Source organism: Fulmarus glacialis, unplaced genomic scaffold, assembly GCF_000690835.1.
Source record: "Fulmarus glacialis isolate BGI_N327 unplaced genomic scaffold, ASM69083v1 scaffold8512, whole genome shotgun sequence".
In the NCBI taxonomy this organism is placed as follows: Eukaryota; Metazoa; Chordata; class Aves; order Procellariiformes; family Procellariidae; genus Fulmarus; species Fulmarus glacialis.
This window is the reverse complement of record NW_009199756.1, coordinates 240-18512: the sequence shown is the minus strand read 5'-3', so window position 1 is coordinate 18512 and position 18273 is coordinate 240. Positions and strand designations below refer to the sequence as shown.

Below are 18273 nucleotides of genomic sequence, written 5' to 3'. Positions count from 1 at the left end.
ATTTTTAAAACTCAACAACCTGAAGCCCACCCAGAAGATCCTATTCCTACCATAAGCAATTATTCCTACTACTGAAGTATAAGAATCACTTACATTTCTGCAGATTACGTACAATAAGTCACATTGAACATCTTTCAGATAAAGGTGAGGAATTCAACATTAATAATCTGCTGAAACAGAAAGCAAGAGGCAAAAATCAACTGCTAACACCCAAGTACAGGCAGCGTTTCTCTTTTATTATAACATGATTCTTGAAATTGCAACAAATACCACTTCAGGGTCATTATCCCTCAGAAAGAGACATTCCATTCCAGAATCTCTGTAATCTCATCCTTTGTCAACAGGATACATCTTACTGCTGCACAAAATTCAGTGCTTAGAGGTCAGAGTCAATGTAGAGGATACTCTGAAGATTTGCGGAAGCATATTGCTCAGTTGGTAAAACATTGTCTCAGAAATTGTCTGGAAAAAAATAATAATTAAAAAAATACACCAGTAAGCTTTGGCTTTTTGCCGTAGTTTGGAAGAATTACGTCTCTCTCAACTTTGTTTCTTGACATTTAAGAGAATTGCTGTTTTTCAGAAGACCATGAAGATCATTTTCAAACTATGTGTTATAATTTTATTTATTTCAATCAAAAGGAAAAGACTGACCTAAAAATACTGTTTGTATATTTATGTGACATACCTGTTTCCAGTAGATTTCTTGTTCCAGTAACTGATTATTTCTGCCTAGCATAAGCAGGACAGTGCTGTTTGTTATCTACAGGACTCCTGCTCTCTGAATTCCAGAATTACATTCAACTTCACTACTTAGTTTATTCTTGGCTTCCTCCTTGCTCAGCCGTTTACTACTTTGTCAAGAAATACATGTTGTTTCTTTCCTAATATAACTCTGATTTTTATATTACTTCCAGTACTGTCTTTTAGAACAAATGAAACTTAGTGCTGGCTACCTTTGGAAAACTTCCTGTTTCTGAAGATCAGCTAGAACTCCAAATTAAATCTTTTCAGAATCTTAATTAACATCAAATACCTAGAGTCATTAATGACTTTGTGGAAGCATGACTGAAGTCAGTGCATATTGTTAGGCAATATGACTAATAAACACCTAAACTTATGTAATGCAAGGTTAGCCCATCTCTTCAGAGTAAATAATAGCAAAAAATCTTTTTCAATGGTGATACATTCACCGTTTGTAAAGGTGAACTTCCCAGTTTGAAATTTTAGCATCCTCCGAAGATACTACAAGATATCAAAAAATATAAACCCCTCTTATTCCTGTTTTATAAGCAAGGCACTAAAACCACAGTGACTAATTTAAGCTCACACAGAAAGAGCAGGGCATAGCAAAGAAATCAAAACTAGATCTGCTGACACTTAACTTCTTGTTCCAATAGTCTCCTACGTTAGATATGAACCTGGTTTAACCTACCTGTGGTACCAAGAATTGTACAGTCCGAGAAATTCCTCCATCCCACGAGGCCATTTCCATCATGAAACCTAAAAAAGAGCATTCATACTATATGCATTACCTGTGCAATCTTCCCCGTCAATTACACCGTTACCAAGCAGTGAGGGAGTTTTCACATACAGTCAGGATTTTAACTGCCTTAACTAGGGATGTCATTAATCGCATTTAAATCAGACTTGGCCAATCTCCTGACTGAAATCTGCTTTAACTGGAAAATCTAATGAGTAGTTATGAAGAAAATCAATATACCCTTGAAAAGCAGAATAACCGGTCCTACTGTACAGCAGAGTGCTAGCTAGCAGAAGTGAGAGGTTTCCCCAAATGTGCACGTTATGAGTTCTTTCAATGGCTTGCATTCATTGAGAAATAGCTCCTTCCTTTAGCTCTGATGTGATCACATCCACATGAATGAGTACAAGCCTGTTGCCAAAAGTACACTAGCAATCTGGCAGCAACAGAAACTACCTGGACTTACTTATATGGAAAAAGCTTAGCACTCCTTTATTGCACAAGTTACGATAATGGCATTTTTATGCTAGCATTTCTTTACATATGAACTACAAGGCTTACAGGAACACACCAGTGGCAAATAAAGATACTCAGAAAAATACTTGTTTAATGAAAGTGGCTATGTGGATGATATTCCATTGTGAATTACTAAAGGTCACAATAGGAAGAGGTCCCTTGAGTAGGTGGTAGAAAGAACATTAACACTACTAATGTTTTAAGTTCTCTAAATGACTGGTTCAAGTATTTAAGTGCAACACACAAGAATGCAGTAAATAATACCACTTGGCAAGACAGAAAACCAAGTTGAGTTATGAGGACTTTCCAGCAAAGAGATGAATTAGCATATAAACTAGTCTTGGAAAAATGTGGGGAGTCCTCATTGTTTGAGGCAATCAAAATACAAAAGACACTGGAAATTATACTGTAGAGAACCATCAGCTCTTGCCCTCCTTCAGAGATTGCTCAAAGCAGCAGTAAGGGCTTTTTCTTCTACTGTCTATGTTTAAGTTGTACAGATACTTTCGAAACATTTTTAGTCTCCATTTTAAGTGTCTGGTAAGACAGTTAATAAGTTTAAAGAGACAATATAAGTGTATGTTTCAACAAACGATAAATTATTGAAAAACACCTTTTTTGGGGAAAATATACAGCTTGAGCTAAGGCTGGATGTCACCAAATGCAACACAGAAAAAAACCAGCTGAAGCATTCACTAACATACCTTTGACACACTTGAACACAAGCTCTGCCCTCTTCAAGCACCATGGAATGGTCATTTCCTAAAATTAATAAATGAAAAGCCTCAATGCCCAATGGGTCTAACCAGCAAGAGTAGCAGGGAAGTTATTAAAAATAATACATTTTTGCCATAGAACCACATTTTCCCATCAAGTATTCAAGCAGCATTACAGGCCATGAAGAGGGATTCAGTTTTCCAGAGTATTCTGGGCAGATGGTATATACATTATAGGTGACCATAAAAGCACTGCAACTGCTTATCAGTAGGAGAGCCTAGAACAATCTATACATTTTTAAGCTGAGATGTGGAATAAAAATATTGTTGATAATCCTATTAAAGTAATTGGAAATGGGTCTATTTAATTCCCCTGTGGAGCTTCAGAAAAATGTATAATATCCAATGGATAACTGTCAGATTTGTGCCTCAGCTAGCCAAAGACAGGCTCCTGATCACATGTTAACAGCTGTAACTGATGATTCCTAGCTATTCTTGATGATTCTGGTTAAGGTTTATCAGCATACCCGCCTTCAGTAAAAACCTTCTCTCTAATACTGGAACCGGAAGAAGCCCTTCTCCCCTAAAGATGCATTTATGTTAGGAGTTAAAACAAACAAAATCCATCTTCATCTGATAGAGGAGTTTCAGATATAAACAGATAGCAAATTCTTACCTAAAGTTAAATACCAAGATGGGAAATGAAAACCACACTGCTTTTAGATATCTTAAGACATAGTTACAAGCACTGGTCTAAGTAATTTAAGTAACAGTTTAAATGCTTTAGTACATTAAACATTCTTTGGCTGTATGCTACAAAGTTAATTATATCAAGATGAATATTCCTAGTCAGAGACAGAGAGACTGTCACTGTAAACACTTCTCAAAAAGAAAATCGTACCTGTTTATTTTGAAGTACTCTTCAACATCAAAATGAGCACTTTCTAGTCTGAATACAGGAATATAGATGTGGAAATAAATTTATCGTTCTATGTACCTTTTCAAATTTATGCTTTACATAATTTTCTATTCAGTAAAGCCAGCCTTTATTTTGCAATGCCAAAAACTGTGCAATCTGTCATTTTAAAAGAGCTGAATTTCAGGATTTAAAAAAAAAAGTTATTTGAGAAGCAACATTATCCAAGAATGCCAACTGATAACACTGCAACAGTATACTGAACGTGGCTGCATTAAACAACGGAAAGCCAAAGTTCCTACTTAGGTGGGAGTATCTCCTGCCATCCCCAAAATACGTAATATGTCAAAAACAGCATAAGCTAGAAATGGCTTTTCAGAAAACTTTCTTTCATGATGTAAAACACTGCATCAATAGATGCTGCTTTTAGGGCATACAACACATTAATCAGAACAATGCTGGACAACATTTTTTAAAATTTTTTTTTCATTTCTAAGCTTTCTGGAAGAAATACTTGGTCTTTGTTATAATACATCTGCCCATGTATGCTTTCTGTCACAAGTAATGTAGGCGTTTATTGTTAGTTTTGATCACTGTTTTGGCTTAGGTAAAAACAAGTGTCTAAAAAGAAAGGTCCTGTTGCTCTGTAGGCAACTCAGGAGTACCCTGCATGATCAATAAAGGGAACTAAGCCTTAAAAGGACTGATAGAAACAGCAGGATATGACACTATTCCTTGGACTATTTCAGAGGAACATAGATGTTAAATCTTGTGGGCACTCAGGGAAATAACAGGTTGAATCCAGAATGTCACTGCGTGCAAGCCACAAGAACTGAAAATGACGCAGTAGTAATTCAATTCTAATCCATCTTTAAAAATGTAAGTTCTCATGATTTTGCCATGTTATCAGGATTTTTTCTCTATATGCAAACTAAGTAACAGTTGTGGAAATGATGAAGGATCAGCTAAGTACCAATTCAAAATACAGTGCAGGGGATAGGAAAAAAAGGCAAATACCCCATCTCCTATAGTAAGTTTTGGTTAATAGCATTCAAGCAAGTAAAAAAAACACCTGGGACTTTTGGTTTTGTTCACTAGCAGAGACTACACCTCACTCCTTTTTAGGATGCAATGATCTGTTGTCAAATTAAGATTTTTTCTGCTTATTAAAAAAAAAAAAATTAAAAAAAAAAAGAGGCCAACCCCACTGATTAGAAAGATATGCTGCAAACCTTTTTATTCAAACAAATTTGTGACAGACTTACTACATGGGGCTGCCGCTTTTATAAAGCTAAGGGCTTGTGCCTTTGCAGAACAATGTCATAACCAGGTAATGAAAACACTGAAGTCCATAAATGTCTTGTGCGACAAAGATTTCAAACCAAATTTCAATGTTTAATTCTAGTAAGTTAAGAATTAGCAAGATGTTTACTCAAAGTATATCTATGCAAATCCTAAACACTATATGAGCAACTACACATTTAAAGGCAGAAAACTCAGACGAGAAATATTTGAGGTTAACACACCCATCAATAATCTCTCTATATACATAAACTATGTTCATAAACATTTGTTACACAGCTTATACTCCCTTCATTTCTACTTTCTGTTGAAACATTTTTGTCTTAACTTATAGTAAAGAGATGGCTGCCTGAGATCCCTGAGAAGTCACATTTTTCTCAGTGTTGCTGTGTGGACAGCAGCAATGGCTCCTATACTGAAACTACCAAGGAAGTGTGCCATTTTTAGCAATTCCATGCTATTAGAGCCATTTCATTCCCCAGTTTACATATCAGTTTATATTAGATTCAGAACAGTGATCAGATAGTAACACCTCAGTTGTCCTGAATTTGAACTTGTCTGCTTTTGCCGTTCTCAAGTATCAAACCCAGCTTCTCTCCTTCATTTAACTTAATGATCAGAACACAGAAATCTGTTTTTGTTGTTCTTGTCATAAGAAAAACTAAGGAAAACAGAATTCCTAATTTTTTTTTTTCATAGAAAAAAACCCCAGTTTATATGAAGGTCCAATAATAATGAAATGCAATGGCTTCATTGAGATCGATACACTCATTACTTCTGTGAGGTTATAAACATCACTCTCCCATCCATAAAAGAAGAAAACCTTTGGGAAAAGCACAGAGAAAACTCATGATGAATGCCTGTCACAGTGAAGCATGCAAACATCTCTGCAGCTGTGCTCCTGGTTAACCACTTTACAAAAATGTTTTTATGTAGGTGGTAAATACAGATTCAAAACTGGGGCTGCTGAAGGCACCAAGTTCAGGTTAACTTTCAGAAATCTGTTGTTATTCACTTTTCCCTCAACAACAAGTTACATATGTGGGTGTTTCAAATTAGGTCAGCCAGCTGCAAAGCACTGTAATGAGCAATGCTGCTAATGCAATTCACACAATGTCATTTTGGCTAAACATACACTTATCATACAGGTCACCTTCTGCTTCCTCTGCAAAGACTGAAAACTTAATATAAAAGGTAAATTGTTTTACCAGGACCCTTTAAGAATCCAGCACTAGACAAGATGATAATTCTTCAGTTTCATACATCCAAGCAACAACACACTCTCAAAGTACGTTGAACCCTTGGTCTTGTGCTTTATTTGTATTTTAAAATACAGATATGCAAATGAAAGCTAAAACTAACAAGGTTTAAAGAAAAAAAAGAAAAAAACTATAGTCAGATGGCAACTTGATTAAGAAAAAAGGTCAATAAATTTATGAGATACAGTAACTGGGTCCCATGAGTAACCCAAGCTTCTGTCTTGCAAGGTGATTACTTGCATTTATGCCCCAAAAAAGGTCTTAATATCAGAGATGAAAAATTTCAGAAATAATATCATCTGTTCCTAAAAGTCTACTTTTATGTATGGAAGTATATCCTTTAGAAGCTTCATTACTGGTCATTTTTAACTTTTGCATTGCTTGCACTTTCACAATAATAGACCCTGATCTTGCAAAAGGATGTCACTTCTACTGTGTTCCAAACAAATTCTGTTAAAAAAAAAAGTCACTGTTAAAGGTAATCCACTGGTGAGCCTTTATCTTGCTGTGAGTCAGGCACTTTCAAAGAAGAAAAGGCAGTATTGAAATTTACAAGTGAAAAATCAAAGGGTTATTTTAAAAAATCCACAACAGAGTATAATTATCTGTGCAAGGGTATCAGTAATGGCAGCACTATCTTATTTTTCTCGTTCCTTTAATTTTACAGACTTTTTACCTCCTAAGGAGGTGAGGCATACGGCTGTACTGCCTGTCCATTGGTTTTCTCCCCGCCTCCCTACTCCCTTTTCTTCTCTGCTAGTATCTTGTGAGCCAGATGTGACAGAGGAAAGAGGTTGTCAATGGCATTAAATTACTATGCACTGTGAAAAGTTAGTTAAGTAAGAGACAAGCTCTACACATTAGTGTTCCACTGAAGAAGAGAATACAAAAGCTCAGCACAGTAAGTAAGCACACTTGTATCTACAAAGAGCCTCAGCAATATGCTGCTTCTTGCCCAGCTGGTATTTGGGTGACTTAGAGAGGAACCAGGAACAGAAATTAAGGATGCAAGTGTTTAGGCAGTGAAGAAGGAGACAGTTCAGAGCAAAGGTGAAATTTGGTTGCTGCTGTGTAGGGCTGAGGTGGCGTTTAGGGATACAGAACTCTAAGGCAAGCTTTGCTACTTCTGCTGCTCATAAAACTTAGTTTTAAGGTTTTCTAACCAGCAACAATTAAAACTGGGGATCTGGTATCACTATCACATCAGTGACTCTGAAGGTATAGTTTCTAAGCAAGAGCTGTTGCCAGAAGACTTCCAGGCACGTAGTCCCATCTTTCATTAATACTTGTGCAACTGTGCAATGAGCTGAATCAAGGAAGTAAAGTGTCCAAAACGCGAGTTGGGAATAAGAAACCAAAGTGATTCAGCTGGCTGAAACGATTTTAACTGGTTCAGTTCCTTAATTTGGGTCACTATATAGATAAGAGTGACAGCACAACGGTGTGGCAGGAGCCAGTCCAATGATGTGGGAGGAGCATGTGACTAGGATCAACTGTCCCATTTGGCTTAAACCAGCATGAAACATACCCTTTGCAAAAATCAATTTTGTTGCATCCTAGAAGATAAAACCAAACCAAATCTTTACATTTACTTACTTCTGACATATCGTGCACTAATAGGAGAGGAATACTAATAGTAGTAATGTCGTGTGTGCAGCAAACTTTGAGAATGTTTCTGAGTCCCATGATTGCAGGATCCCGAGCAGTTATGTTACCGGATCTTACGTTATCGTCCACACAGAGGTGAAAAGCAACATGAATTTCAGAAAGATTTGAATGGCGTGTGATGTAGAATTCTCCTACAGAATAATACAAACCAAGAAGGCAAGATATCATGGTAGTGATCTGTACTGAAATACAATTGTTAGGCAATGTAAGGGTAGGGTCAGTTAAGACAAAAGGCAAATACAAATATACAACAGAGATCAAAACATATACAAAAGGAGATTTTAAAAAAAAAAGTTAGAAACCAACCGATCTGAAATCTCTTGGAATATCATTGTTTTACATTCATCCTACACTCACTTCCCTACTTTGATGGGTTTCACTGGCATCAAGGACACCTGGTGTAATAAGACGTAACAGTGCCAGTACAGGCGGATATGATCTATATATAGCACGAAACAGAAAAACAAACACAGAGGAGCTGTAATACTCAAAATATATAATGTAAGCACTGAATTGCAGACAGATGTGGGAGGCGGAAATACCAAAAATGGATGGGTTAAAATAAAGGATGCAAGAAGTTTGTGGAAAAAGATAGGGGGTTATGTAACAACTGAGATATGTACTGGAAGACAAAAGTATCAATGATCATTAGAATTTAAAATAATTCATAATAATGGGAAGATCAGTTACAGAGTTGTTTTCAAAAAGTTACCAAGACATCTTGTTGGGGGTATTTTTAGACTTGGTATTCATTTATCAAAGGTAGAGAAAAAGTAAGGGGCAGTGAAATGCAGGTCTCTCCATCTTACCTTTCTGCTGGAGATCAAAAGTCTATACTAGAGTCAACAGAAAAGCAGGCACCCCCACTGTTTCAGTCAACAGATAAACATCTTTCTTCAAACCTATTTTCACTGGTCATTTAAGTTAAGATACTACCTTTGTACTGGGACAGCAGAAGAACGGGTATGTACTCCTTTCTGATGACTGCTAAGGAGATAGTAATCCCCAGCAATGACCGTCTGAGAGTAATAATACACAAGACACTGCAGCAAGATTCACCCGAATTTATCTGGTAAGGACCCAAGCTGATTTATAATCCACTTATACTAACAAGATCTAAGACAATCATGAAAGCAATTTTAAGATGCCCTCTTATTCAGCCATGGGTTGTATGAATTGAACTCGTTACCCGTCCAATTGTTTATTCATCTTCAAATTCCACAGAAGCTTTCCTTACTAAAAATCACAATATATACAGAAGATACTTCCTCTTTGAGAGGAATGGATTTGTACATTCTCAAAGCTAAAAAATACATTCTAAAATGCTTTACTGTATCACAACAATGACATAATTATTTTCAAAAATAAAATTAGTTGCTAATATTTAAGTTTCACCTTTTCCCAAGATGCTCAGAGATCTCTTTTTCACCCTCAAATTCTGAAAAGAAATTTTAGGTATAGAGAAGGTAAGTGATTTGCCCCAAGTCACATGATGCAGTGACAAAGCTGGGAATAGAAACCAGATGTCCTGACACCCAGTTCTCTGCCTTAGCCACAAGAACATCCTTCTCCTCTGATTGAGGTCAGCTCGGGTTTAGTTTATAATTTATGTTCTGACTCTAGAGCTAAAAATGTGCATCTATAAAACACAATTTGCTTTAAGAAGAGGGGGAAAATGCAACAGAACTCACCCGGCAAAATATTTGACTGGTTTCGTTCAATATTCTTTAATTTATCTTCGTTTCCACTACTTTTGTTTTCTGTATATAAGTACATAGCACAAATATTACACATATCGTCTATTAATTACACTTTGGCATGGAAGTTTGATGTACTGAGATAATATCTGGCTTGAATTTTTACTATAAAGTTACCATAAAGTCCACAAAAGGCAGGGGGATGGACAGGAAGCGTTTTTGCTGTCTTCAATAGGATTCAGTTCAGTGTCTATCTCAAATCATTAGCTTTCTTATTTAACCATCCTACGATACCTCTTCATTTGGACAAAAGAAAATACAGTATTTTCAAACATAATACTAAACTTCCCAAATTGCCCCCACAACTACATAGTACCTTGCTATTGCTTTTTAAGAAACTATTTAAAACAAATTTGTTCCTAGTATTACAAGAAAAATTTTAAAGAGATTTACATAAATCAGCAGTATAAAAACAGCTTTCAGTATTTTTCTCAAGACTACAGTGATATGCAGGTTCCTAAGAAAATTCGTTTCTCTATGTACCCTTATGAATCCATTCATGTTACTGATATATTTAAACCATATAACTAGTTCTCTGCAAGAGAAACAGAGTTTCATAATGTACAAGTACTGCCTTAACACCATGTGGTCAGAAAATTTGACAGCCATTTGTACGTATAACTGCAAAGTAAACCATTCACAAGGATTTGGTCAGCACTAAAAAGTATATACATTTAGTCCATTTATTATTCAGTTTTTAGTGTTCACTTATAAGGAAGGGAAAAAGTCGTAACTCCTCTTCTGCAATTTTTAAAGCCTTACATTTAAATAGAAATTAAAAAGTCAAGTCAGATAAAGTCTGTGTTGCTACAGGCAGTTCACACTGCAGAGGAAAGCACAACGGCCCCACACACTTGCCATGCTGTTGAAGTATGATCAGAACCTAAGGACTTATACTTTTTTTTTTTTTTTTTGTAAGGTATGTCTGTTATGGCAGCAAAGACATCATGTGAACATGCTGCCTGCGAAGAGACAATTTCATGCAGACTTCTCACAGTTTATTGATAAACTAGAACATTCCATTTTATAGATCAGGTAATTGAAGAAGAGTGAAATTAACTTGCCCGTAACCATAAACATTCAGCTGACCACTATTCTATTTCAAGGAAAGTAATTTTGGTTGTCACTGACCTTGATGTCTTTTTGACTTACTGCTACGCTGTGCTCTGGCTTTAAGTACAACCTTCTGGACAATTTCAAGCTGTTCTTGAATTCCAGGAAAATGGAAATCCGTGCATTCTTGGCAAACAGTTGCAAAATCTAGGAAAAAAAAAAAAAAAGATTAAAATCCACGTCATAAGGCTGTGCTTAGTAACATTACATAATTCTGCTCTACTGTTCAAGAAAGGCCAGTTACAAAGGCAACCTCCCCAAAACCAGAGAAAGCCCTGCTGTACTCCTCTTTAAATTCTAGAAAAATTATGGCAGAGGCAAAACATTTTTTTTAAATGAATTAATTGAAAAAGAAAAAAAAAAAAACCTTGAGTGCTGTTGCCTTTCAAACAAAACTACCCAGACCAAAAAACCCCAAAATAACAGCAATAATATATGTGCATTAAATGTAGTTATGCTTTAAAAATGATGTCTTATTACTAAGAGTCCTTTAATCTGTTTATTAAAACATACATAATAGATACTTGCAACAGCAACAATAGCATTCCAGTTTGTTTTGAAAAATGAGAGCTATTTATGAAATTCATCAACAGTGTATCTGGAAAGCTGGAATTCCTTCCTTTTAGTTCTCAAAATACAGATCTGAAAGCTAAAGAAAAGGGTCATCAGCTGAAAAGAGCTACAAGTTCCTTCTCCTGATAAGAAAGTATTATGTCAGACTTGGAAATATTATACTGATAATTAGGATCATAACATACTGCTTCTGTGACTGGTATTCTAAGCTCCTTATTCTAATGTCCCGCCGTCTCTCGAAGCAAGTCAATGGGAGCCAAAACAAGCTATTTGCAAGGAGCTGGACTATACTAAGCAATTGCTATTTACTTCCCATTTTGAGGTACCTGCTCCAATCCTCCTTAAAGCTCTTAGTGTACTCCGATTGCCTATCTGGAAAGCACCGTATACTCCTGTGAACAGGCTGCGACAGGAACAGGCAGGGTAGAGAGAAAAATCTTAATGTGTTTTATCTTTTTACATGAAGTCTCCATCATAAAATCTATTTTCAAAAGGCTTTATTAAATTCTGTGTCCAAAACCAAGGGAAGAAGCTCATATTCCAAAAGATTGTGTCATCTTTGTGTATCAACATAAAATCAGGTCACAAGACATTTTACTTGAAACAAACAAATGAAAAATCTCTTGTATTTAAATTAAAATTAACTGTAATTTTAGTTTATAATTTGTCTGAGCGTGCTACACCTACTCAAAACCTGAGTCACAGTAGCTCTACAAAGTCCTAATATAAGAGACCTGAGCTAGGCAATGCATAAAGTATATAAAGAAACTATTCATCTAGTTTAGAAAAAATAGTCTGAATGAAATGAGCATGTTGAAAGTTCATACATAAGTTCAACTTTCTGTTCAAGGCTGTTTTCTAGACATGTGTCCAAATCTGATTGCAAAGGTATATTTTGCTAGTTGCCATTCACACATTGTAAGAAATACAGAAAACATTGCAGTCATGGTTTTCCGTCTTGCAAATACCTCTCATACATCCTGAATTTTGAGACAAATGGAACCATTTTTGGATAACAGATTTACCAAAGATGCAACATCAAAATGTTGCAACAGAACTAACAAAATACACTAAGTGAAGCACATTCTTAAGCTTCCTCAGGATAGAGCTAAACAAACAAGGTCAACCAAGTAAGTTGCAGGACTTTGTACGACTGGAGCCCCTCTCCGTTTAGTGCTTGCCGAGTGATTGGTGTTGCTCAAAACAATGCAAGATGCTTGGATAAACAGTGTGCTCACATGAAGCTCATTTACTCCAACTACCTTTGAAAATCTCATAGAGGTTTGAGGGAGCTTCTAGCCCATCACGAAATAAAGGCTATTAGGTTTGTATTTTTCCCCAGCTTTAAAATTGCTTCTGCACTTTTGTAACCCAGAAATTTAGACTGCACAAGCCATTACCTCTCTATTTAAACAATAGCATCAATGTATTATTTAAAGGTCTCCTATATAGCAGTTTTATGAACCTTTGAACCTCCTAGCATATTTATTTCTTACAGAGCTTTTTAGGAAGGAGAATTGGCTCTGGCCAGAGCCCTTGCAACAAACAGCTTTAACAGTTTAAGAGTAAAGTCTCCTCTCAAAGGTGTTTATTACTGCTCTTCTGCCAGAAGCTACCACTCTCACCACACAGTGGATTTAAAAAAATGTGCCTAAACCTCAGTTGCCGCATACAGTGGTTTGGGGTCTCAGTACAACCAGACATTCACTGATGGTTTAAAGTAATATATCTGACTAAGTCAGAGGAGCTGAAACACATTCATTTCTGCAACATTTTAAAAAAGAATGGTGGTGCAGACAGCTGTGGAACGTGCCCACAGTTAAGTTCGCCAAAGTCACTTTGGAACTCAAATAAATCAAAATTTGTTGAGGATTATATTTTACAGATTGTAATATAGTCCCTTATTTTCCCCTCTGCTGTGACTGCAAGATCTAATTGGTGGCTAGAAGATGCAATTTTGTGTTTTATGGTATTTAAATGTCTATCTTCTCTTATCACCTAAGATTTAGTATAAAAACAAATCTTCTCTATTTGTTATTAATTTAAATATTTAAGCAGTAAAAAAAAAAAAGTAACTGAAAATGAGTACCAGTATGAAATAATATTGTCAGAATTAAGCAACTTAGAAGCCATAAACAACACAAGTGCAACTGCAGTTTTTACTGGTACACTTCTCTTTCCTTCTTGCTACAAGGCTGATTCCACACTGTTTTCAGAGAATATCAACCACCAAAGTCTGTTTTTTTTACAGCACGCTAGAATAATGACAAGTAATAGTGGCTCCAGTCAAAAAGACGTTTCAAGTGTAAATATTTTGGTATTAAACTTCAAGAGGAAGGTGGGAAAGTCAATAATGTGGTTCAGAGAAAGCCTCGCTGACCAAAATTGGAACCAGAACAAACACTTTTCACAAAATACCTTCACTGTAGTGTCCAGTTACTCAAAAGACATGCATTTAAAATGGCTACTGATCAAGCTTTCCAGGAGTAGGCAAGTAATATTCCTATTGTTCATTTTTAATTGAATTCATAGTGCTGCAGATATCTAACATACATGGTATTTTTATACATTTACTTATCAATTTAAAATCTTAGAATATTTCATTTGCATATAGGTTTCAGTATGCTAAGCTGACATTGGAGAGTTAGAAGCCCCTACTGATAATAAGTCAGTCTAAGGCAGGGAAATTAACATTGAAGTGTTCACTCTTACACGTTCCTTACTTAAACACAAAACCTAGGAAAGAGATGAGAGAGATAACAGCATATTAGAGCACAACTCTGTCCCCCATCCTCATCCATATCTTTTTGCATTTGTTACCCTTTTGCAACACCATGTCCAAAACATTAGGGACTCCAGTAAATTTTAATTTTACAAGGAATATTTTTTGTGAGAGAAGACAGCAAGTTTTTAAGTGACACTCGTTTTCACTGACACAATACACCCTATTAGAGGACTCACCTCTTTTGATGCCGCTATATGAACTGATACGGTTATCCACCAATAAAACCAGGCCACAAAGAGAAGTCGAATAGAGAGACATTGCAGTTTGAAGTCTGTGAAGTTTTACGCCACTTCGATGATTACGCTTATGTTTACAGAAATCCAGCATATCAGCTCTCAGTAATCTCAAGTTATGCATGGTCTTCAACTGAGCTCCTGTACGGAATATAAATTATTCTAACACATACAGTAAAAAAGGAAACTCAGGATTGTTATTAAAATGCAAGGGATCAAAGTGCTCCCCTAAGTTTTGTGAAGAACATCTATAAGGGAAATACAATCAATATACTCAAAGAAAGTTCTTAACCGTATATTCAGTTTTACATACATATCAGCAATTTACAAAATAAGAGTAAAAATGCAATATTTTCATATACTGTCACAAAGCAAGGCTTATCTATACCTGAAATGTTCCCTATTATAAGGCTATGGATAAAATACTAATGTAGTCAAAACAGACAGTCTAAAAAGTCTCTATTGCATAAACAAAAAATACAAATTTTAAGCACCTATTTTTCCATTAATTTATTGTGGGAATTAAATTTAATACCCACATTTTGTTACCAAACATAAGAAAAGTTAAAATATAATTTTTAACTGCTATGTGTTTTGATGTTAGTGTGCTTTTCTACACTAGTCACCTTGTTAGAGCAGATAAAAACTTGTTTTAGAATGTTTTCCATTAAGTATATTTCAGGTAGCTAGATACTGTTTGATACAGTTTACACCGTACTCTACTTCTCTTACATCTGTGAAGAACAAATACAAAACAATTACAAACTGTATATATTATACACATTGACAGTTAAACACTGTAAATAATACATGGCTTAGATACATTATTTATTAGCATCTGTTATTATGTTTGGTTTTGGTGTCAGTTTACTTTTCTTACCCAAGTGAATAGTAAAACTCTCTTCTAACAGCCTTTGCTCTTCATAAATTCTTCCATTTCCTTCTACAGATTCTCTCAGTTGACTGGGCTGAACCTTAATTTCATCACTAAAATAATGAGAAACGTACTGAAAAGTTTATCCTAATTTTTGTTCAAGACCAACAATATTTTGTGAAAGCTATTCAAAGTTTTCTCAGCTAGTCTGTGGAAACCAAGAAACTAAACCTATTTGAATGAGCTCCACTCATCCGAGGTTTTATTTTTCTGGCATGCAATACTCCAGGTGCATACCAGCGGAAGAGTAGACTCCACTGTTAGACTTACATTACCTAGCTCATTTGTAAAGCATTCTGAACTTGAGAAATAAAAATAAATCACAATACCTAGTTATAACATAATAAGAACATAGGAATAAAAGGAAAAAAAAAAAAAAAGAATTCTTCTCAGCCTCTTTATAATAGCCAAAACCTTATTTATGAAGTTACTAGAGAAAACATTTCTTTTTTCCCTGCACAAAATAGGAGATTAAAAAAAAACAAATCAAATACTCCACAGTGTTCAAACTAGCAGGAAATATTTCAGATATCAGTTCCAATTTTTTTTCCTAAATTCAACTGTCTGGAAGTAAGTGATATAATAAATACTGTTTCTGCTACGTGAAAGAACATGAACATCTCTCCAATTTGGTTCTGCATTAATGAAAAGTTTCTCTTTATTTTCAAAATGCCTAATCTTCAAAGGTGTTTCAAAAGTGTTTTATAAACTTGCAAGCAATTCCACTAACTGCAAATGCCTAGTGATGAGGTAGAACTGAGATATACTGTTAATAAATATATACACACACACATATAAGCAACTAGATGCATAAAGATCTGTATGTGCGTGTGTGTATATATATATATTTTATGTCTATATATGTGTGTAACACACATGCATTTTCTCTCTCTTTCTCTCTCTCTAAGCTTCTAGTTGCCCCACTATAGACTTCCTGTGCATTATTTTCAAATGCATTAGGGACCTATAGTTTTCAGTACTCAAGCAGAGAGATCACATTTTCTGCTAGTGTATGTGAGTGCAATGATTCAAATACTATCACTTCACATCTGTTATAAGCATCCAAGATTACGAAGCCAAAACATACTCACTCTGTCTCAGAGGTCCTTGCCTCTGGACCTCTAGCAGTCCACTTCTAGCGTTCAGCTCTAAGCAACTTCACCTTGGTCTCACTTTACAGTAGTAGAAGGCCAGAACATTGGAAGAGGTTCACAGTGATAAGTATGAATAGCCTTTGTAATCTTTAAAACCTCATGGAAATAATCAACAAAGCTAACATGAAAATTCTGTGGAAAAATATTTTAGGATTGGGCTTAGAGCTTGAGCAGATTGTCACTACTGTAGTGATGTTTTAGCTGGTCACTAGGTTAGAAAGAGGCCAGCTTGCTTGTGAGCTACGCTAGTACATTCTGGGACTAACCCAAGAACTGCAAAAGACTTCCAAAACATAAATTCACAAAAACCTGAGGAATCTAAACATACAGCATCATTTTCCAATATATTTCAACTCCCCTCTCTCTTCCCTCATGTTCCATACGCTCGGCTTCCTTATCCCAAAAGAGAAAGTGATCCACTTAAGAGAAAGTGATGAAGTATTTCACGCGTTATGATCCATGCCTGCCTCCTCTTACCACTGGCATCCACTTTGTTCAAAGGCATTGTGTTTCCCATAAATTCCTTACTGCATCCACCTAAATCTACTCAGACAGGCTTTTCTACTAATGTGAGGCATGAGAAAGCATCAGGTTTTACTCCTTCTCTTTTCCTATTAGTAGCAAAGGTGGTGGTTACTAATAATAAAGAATAAGGATCTCCTCAAGTTACAAATTCAGATTTCCCTGCTATTTCCTCAACCAGAAAGCTTATCATTCAACTCTCACAAGTGTTCACACTAAAAAATTCCATTTTTTAGCTGTCCAGTGATATATACATAAAACAAAAACAAAAAAAAAGAGGAAAAAAGAAAAAAAGAGGCTTATTAATTCAAAATGTGTCATACTGTTACCATTTATTAAGCTACAATTATTCTGCAGAACATCCTTAAGCGGTAACAGAAAGCCTTGTGAAATAGGGCTAAAGATAGACATTGTAAATAAAGGCAAAACAGGAGGAAATTCAGTTCAAGTTGTAGTTATTGCATTACAACACTTTGTTACAACATTACACAATGAAGAAATTCCTAAAAATATAAATATTTAATTATGATGGTTTATTTGCCTTTGATTTGCTTTGATTATCCTATTTAAATGGCTAATCTGAAACAAAGATTATATAAAAGCAAGTCCTTTGAACTATTACAGATGGAAGTAAGCATCAGAGAGGAATTAAGTACCTGATTGAGCTGTTGTTGGGATTCTTTAGGTCCTGATGAAGCTTTATCACCCACTCCTGATATTCCTGCTTCTGGATAGCAGTAGACTGTTTTAATTCATTGGTCCATTTGTTCTCTAAATCCTAACAATATGACAGTGATAATTTGAGTGTTTTGGGTTTTCTTTTTAAGACAATTATTTGTCTTAAATGATGTATTCTAGTTCACTGAACTTAATTTACCTGCTGAGATTCAAAATGCTGAGCCGCTAATGAATTTACATCTTGGTCTGTTAGCGATTTCCCTAGCTCCTGCATCACCTTATCCATTTCAGCTCCTTGTCTGAAAGAGAAGCAAACGTAGATTTACAATAAGCAACACTTTCAAAAAACTGGCAGAAGAACACCCATTGTTGTTGATATAGTTACTGATATAATGATCAGCTGTATCAGTCAGCTGGTCAATGCTCATCACAAGCAGAGAAACAACTGAACACATAGAGTCAATACACAGCTACATCACACTAGAGCTCTACAACATTACTGCTCTTAGGATTACGTGCTCTTTCTTCTAGATGCATACTTGAGAAGAGTCAATAAGCAGCAAGAAGTTTTGCTAACACATTATTGGCAACATTTATCCCCAAATTAGAGATACATAAGATACAGCTTCATCGGGGGCCCAACTTAAATGCCTCTCTGTAAACG

At 35.6% G+C, this 18273-nt stretch overlaps 1 protein-coding gene across 1 annotated transcript; it reads right to left on the bottom strand.

Moving 5' to 3' along the window:
• Positions 1-243: 243 nt before the first annotated feature.
• LOC104073541 (chromosome unknown open reading frame, human C12orf4) lies at positions 244-17908 on the bottom strand (the record flags this gene model as incomplete). Its single annotated transcript, XM_009573355.1, has 10 exons — positions 244-462; positions 1436-1503; positions 2704-2761; positions 7789-7991; positions 9552-9620; positions 10749-10877; positions 14265-14462; positions 15202-15308; positions 17588-17709; positions 17809-17908. Coding segments are annotated over 10 exons (1147 nt in total), but the record flags the coding sequence as incomplete, so codon positions are not given.
• Positions 17909-18273: the final 365 nt, after the last annotated feature.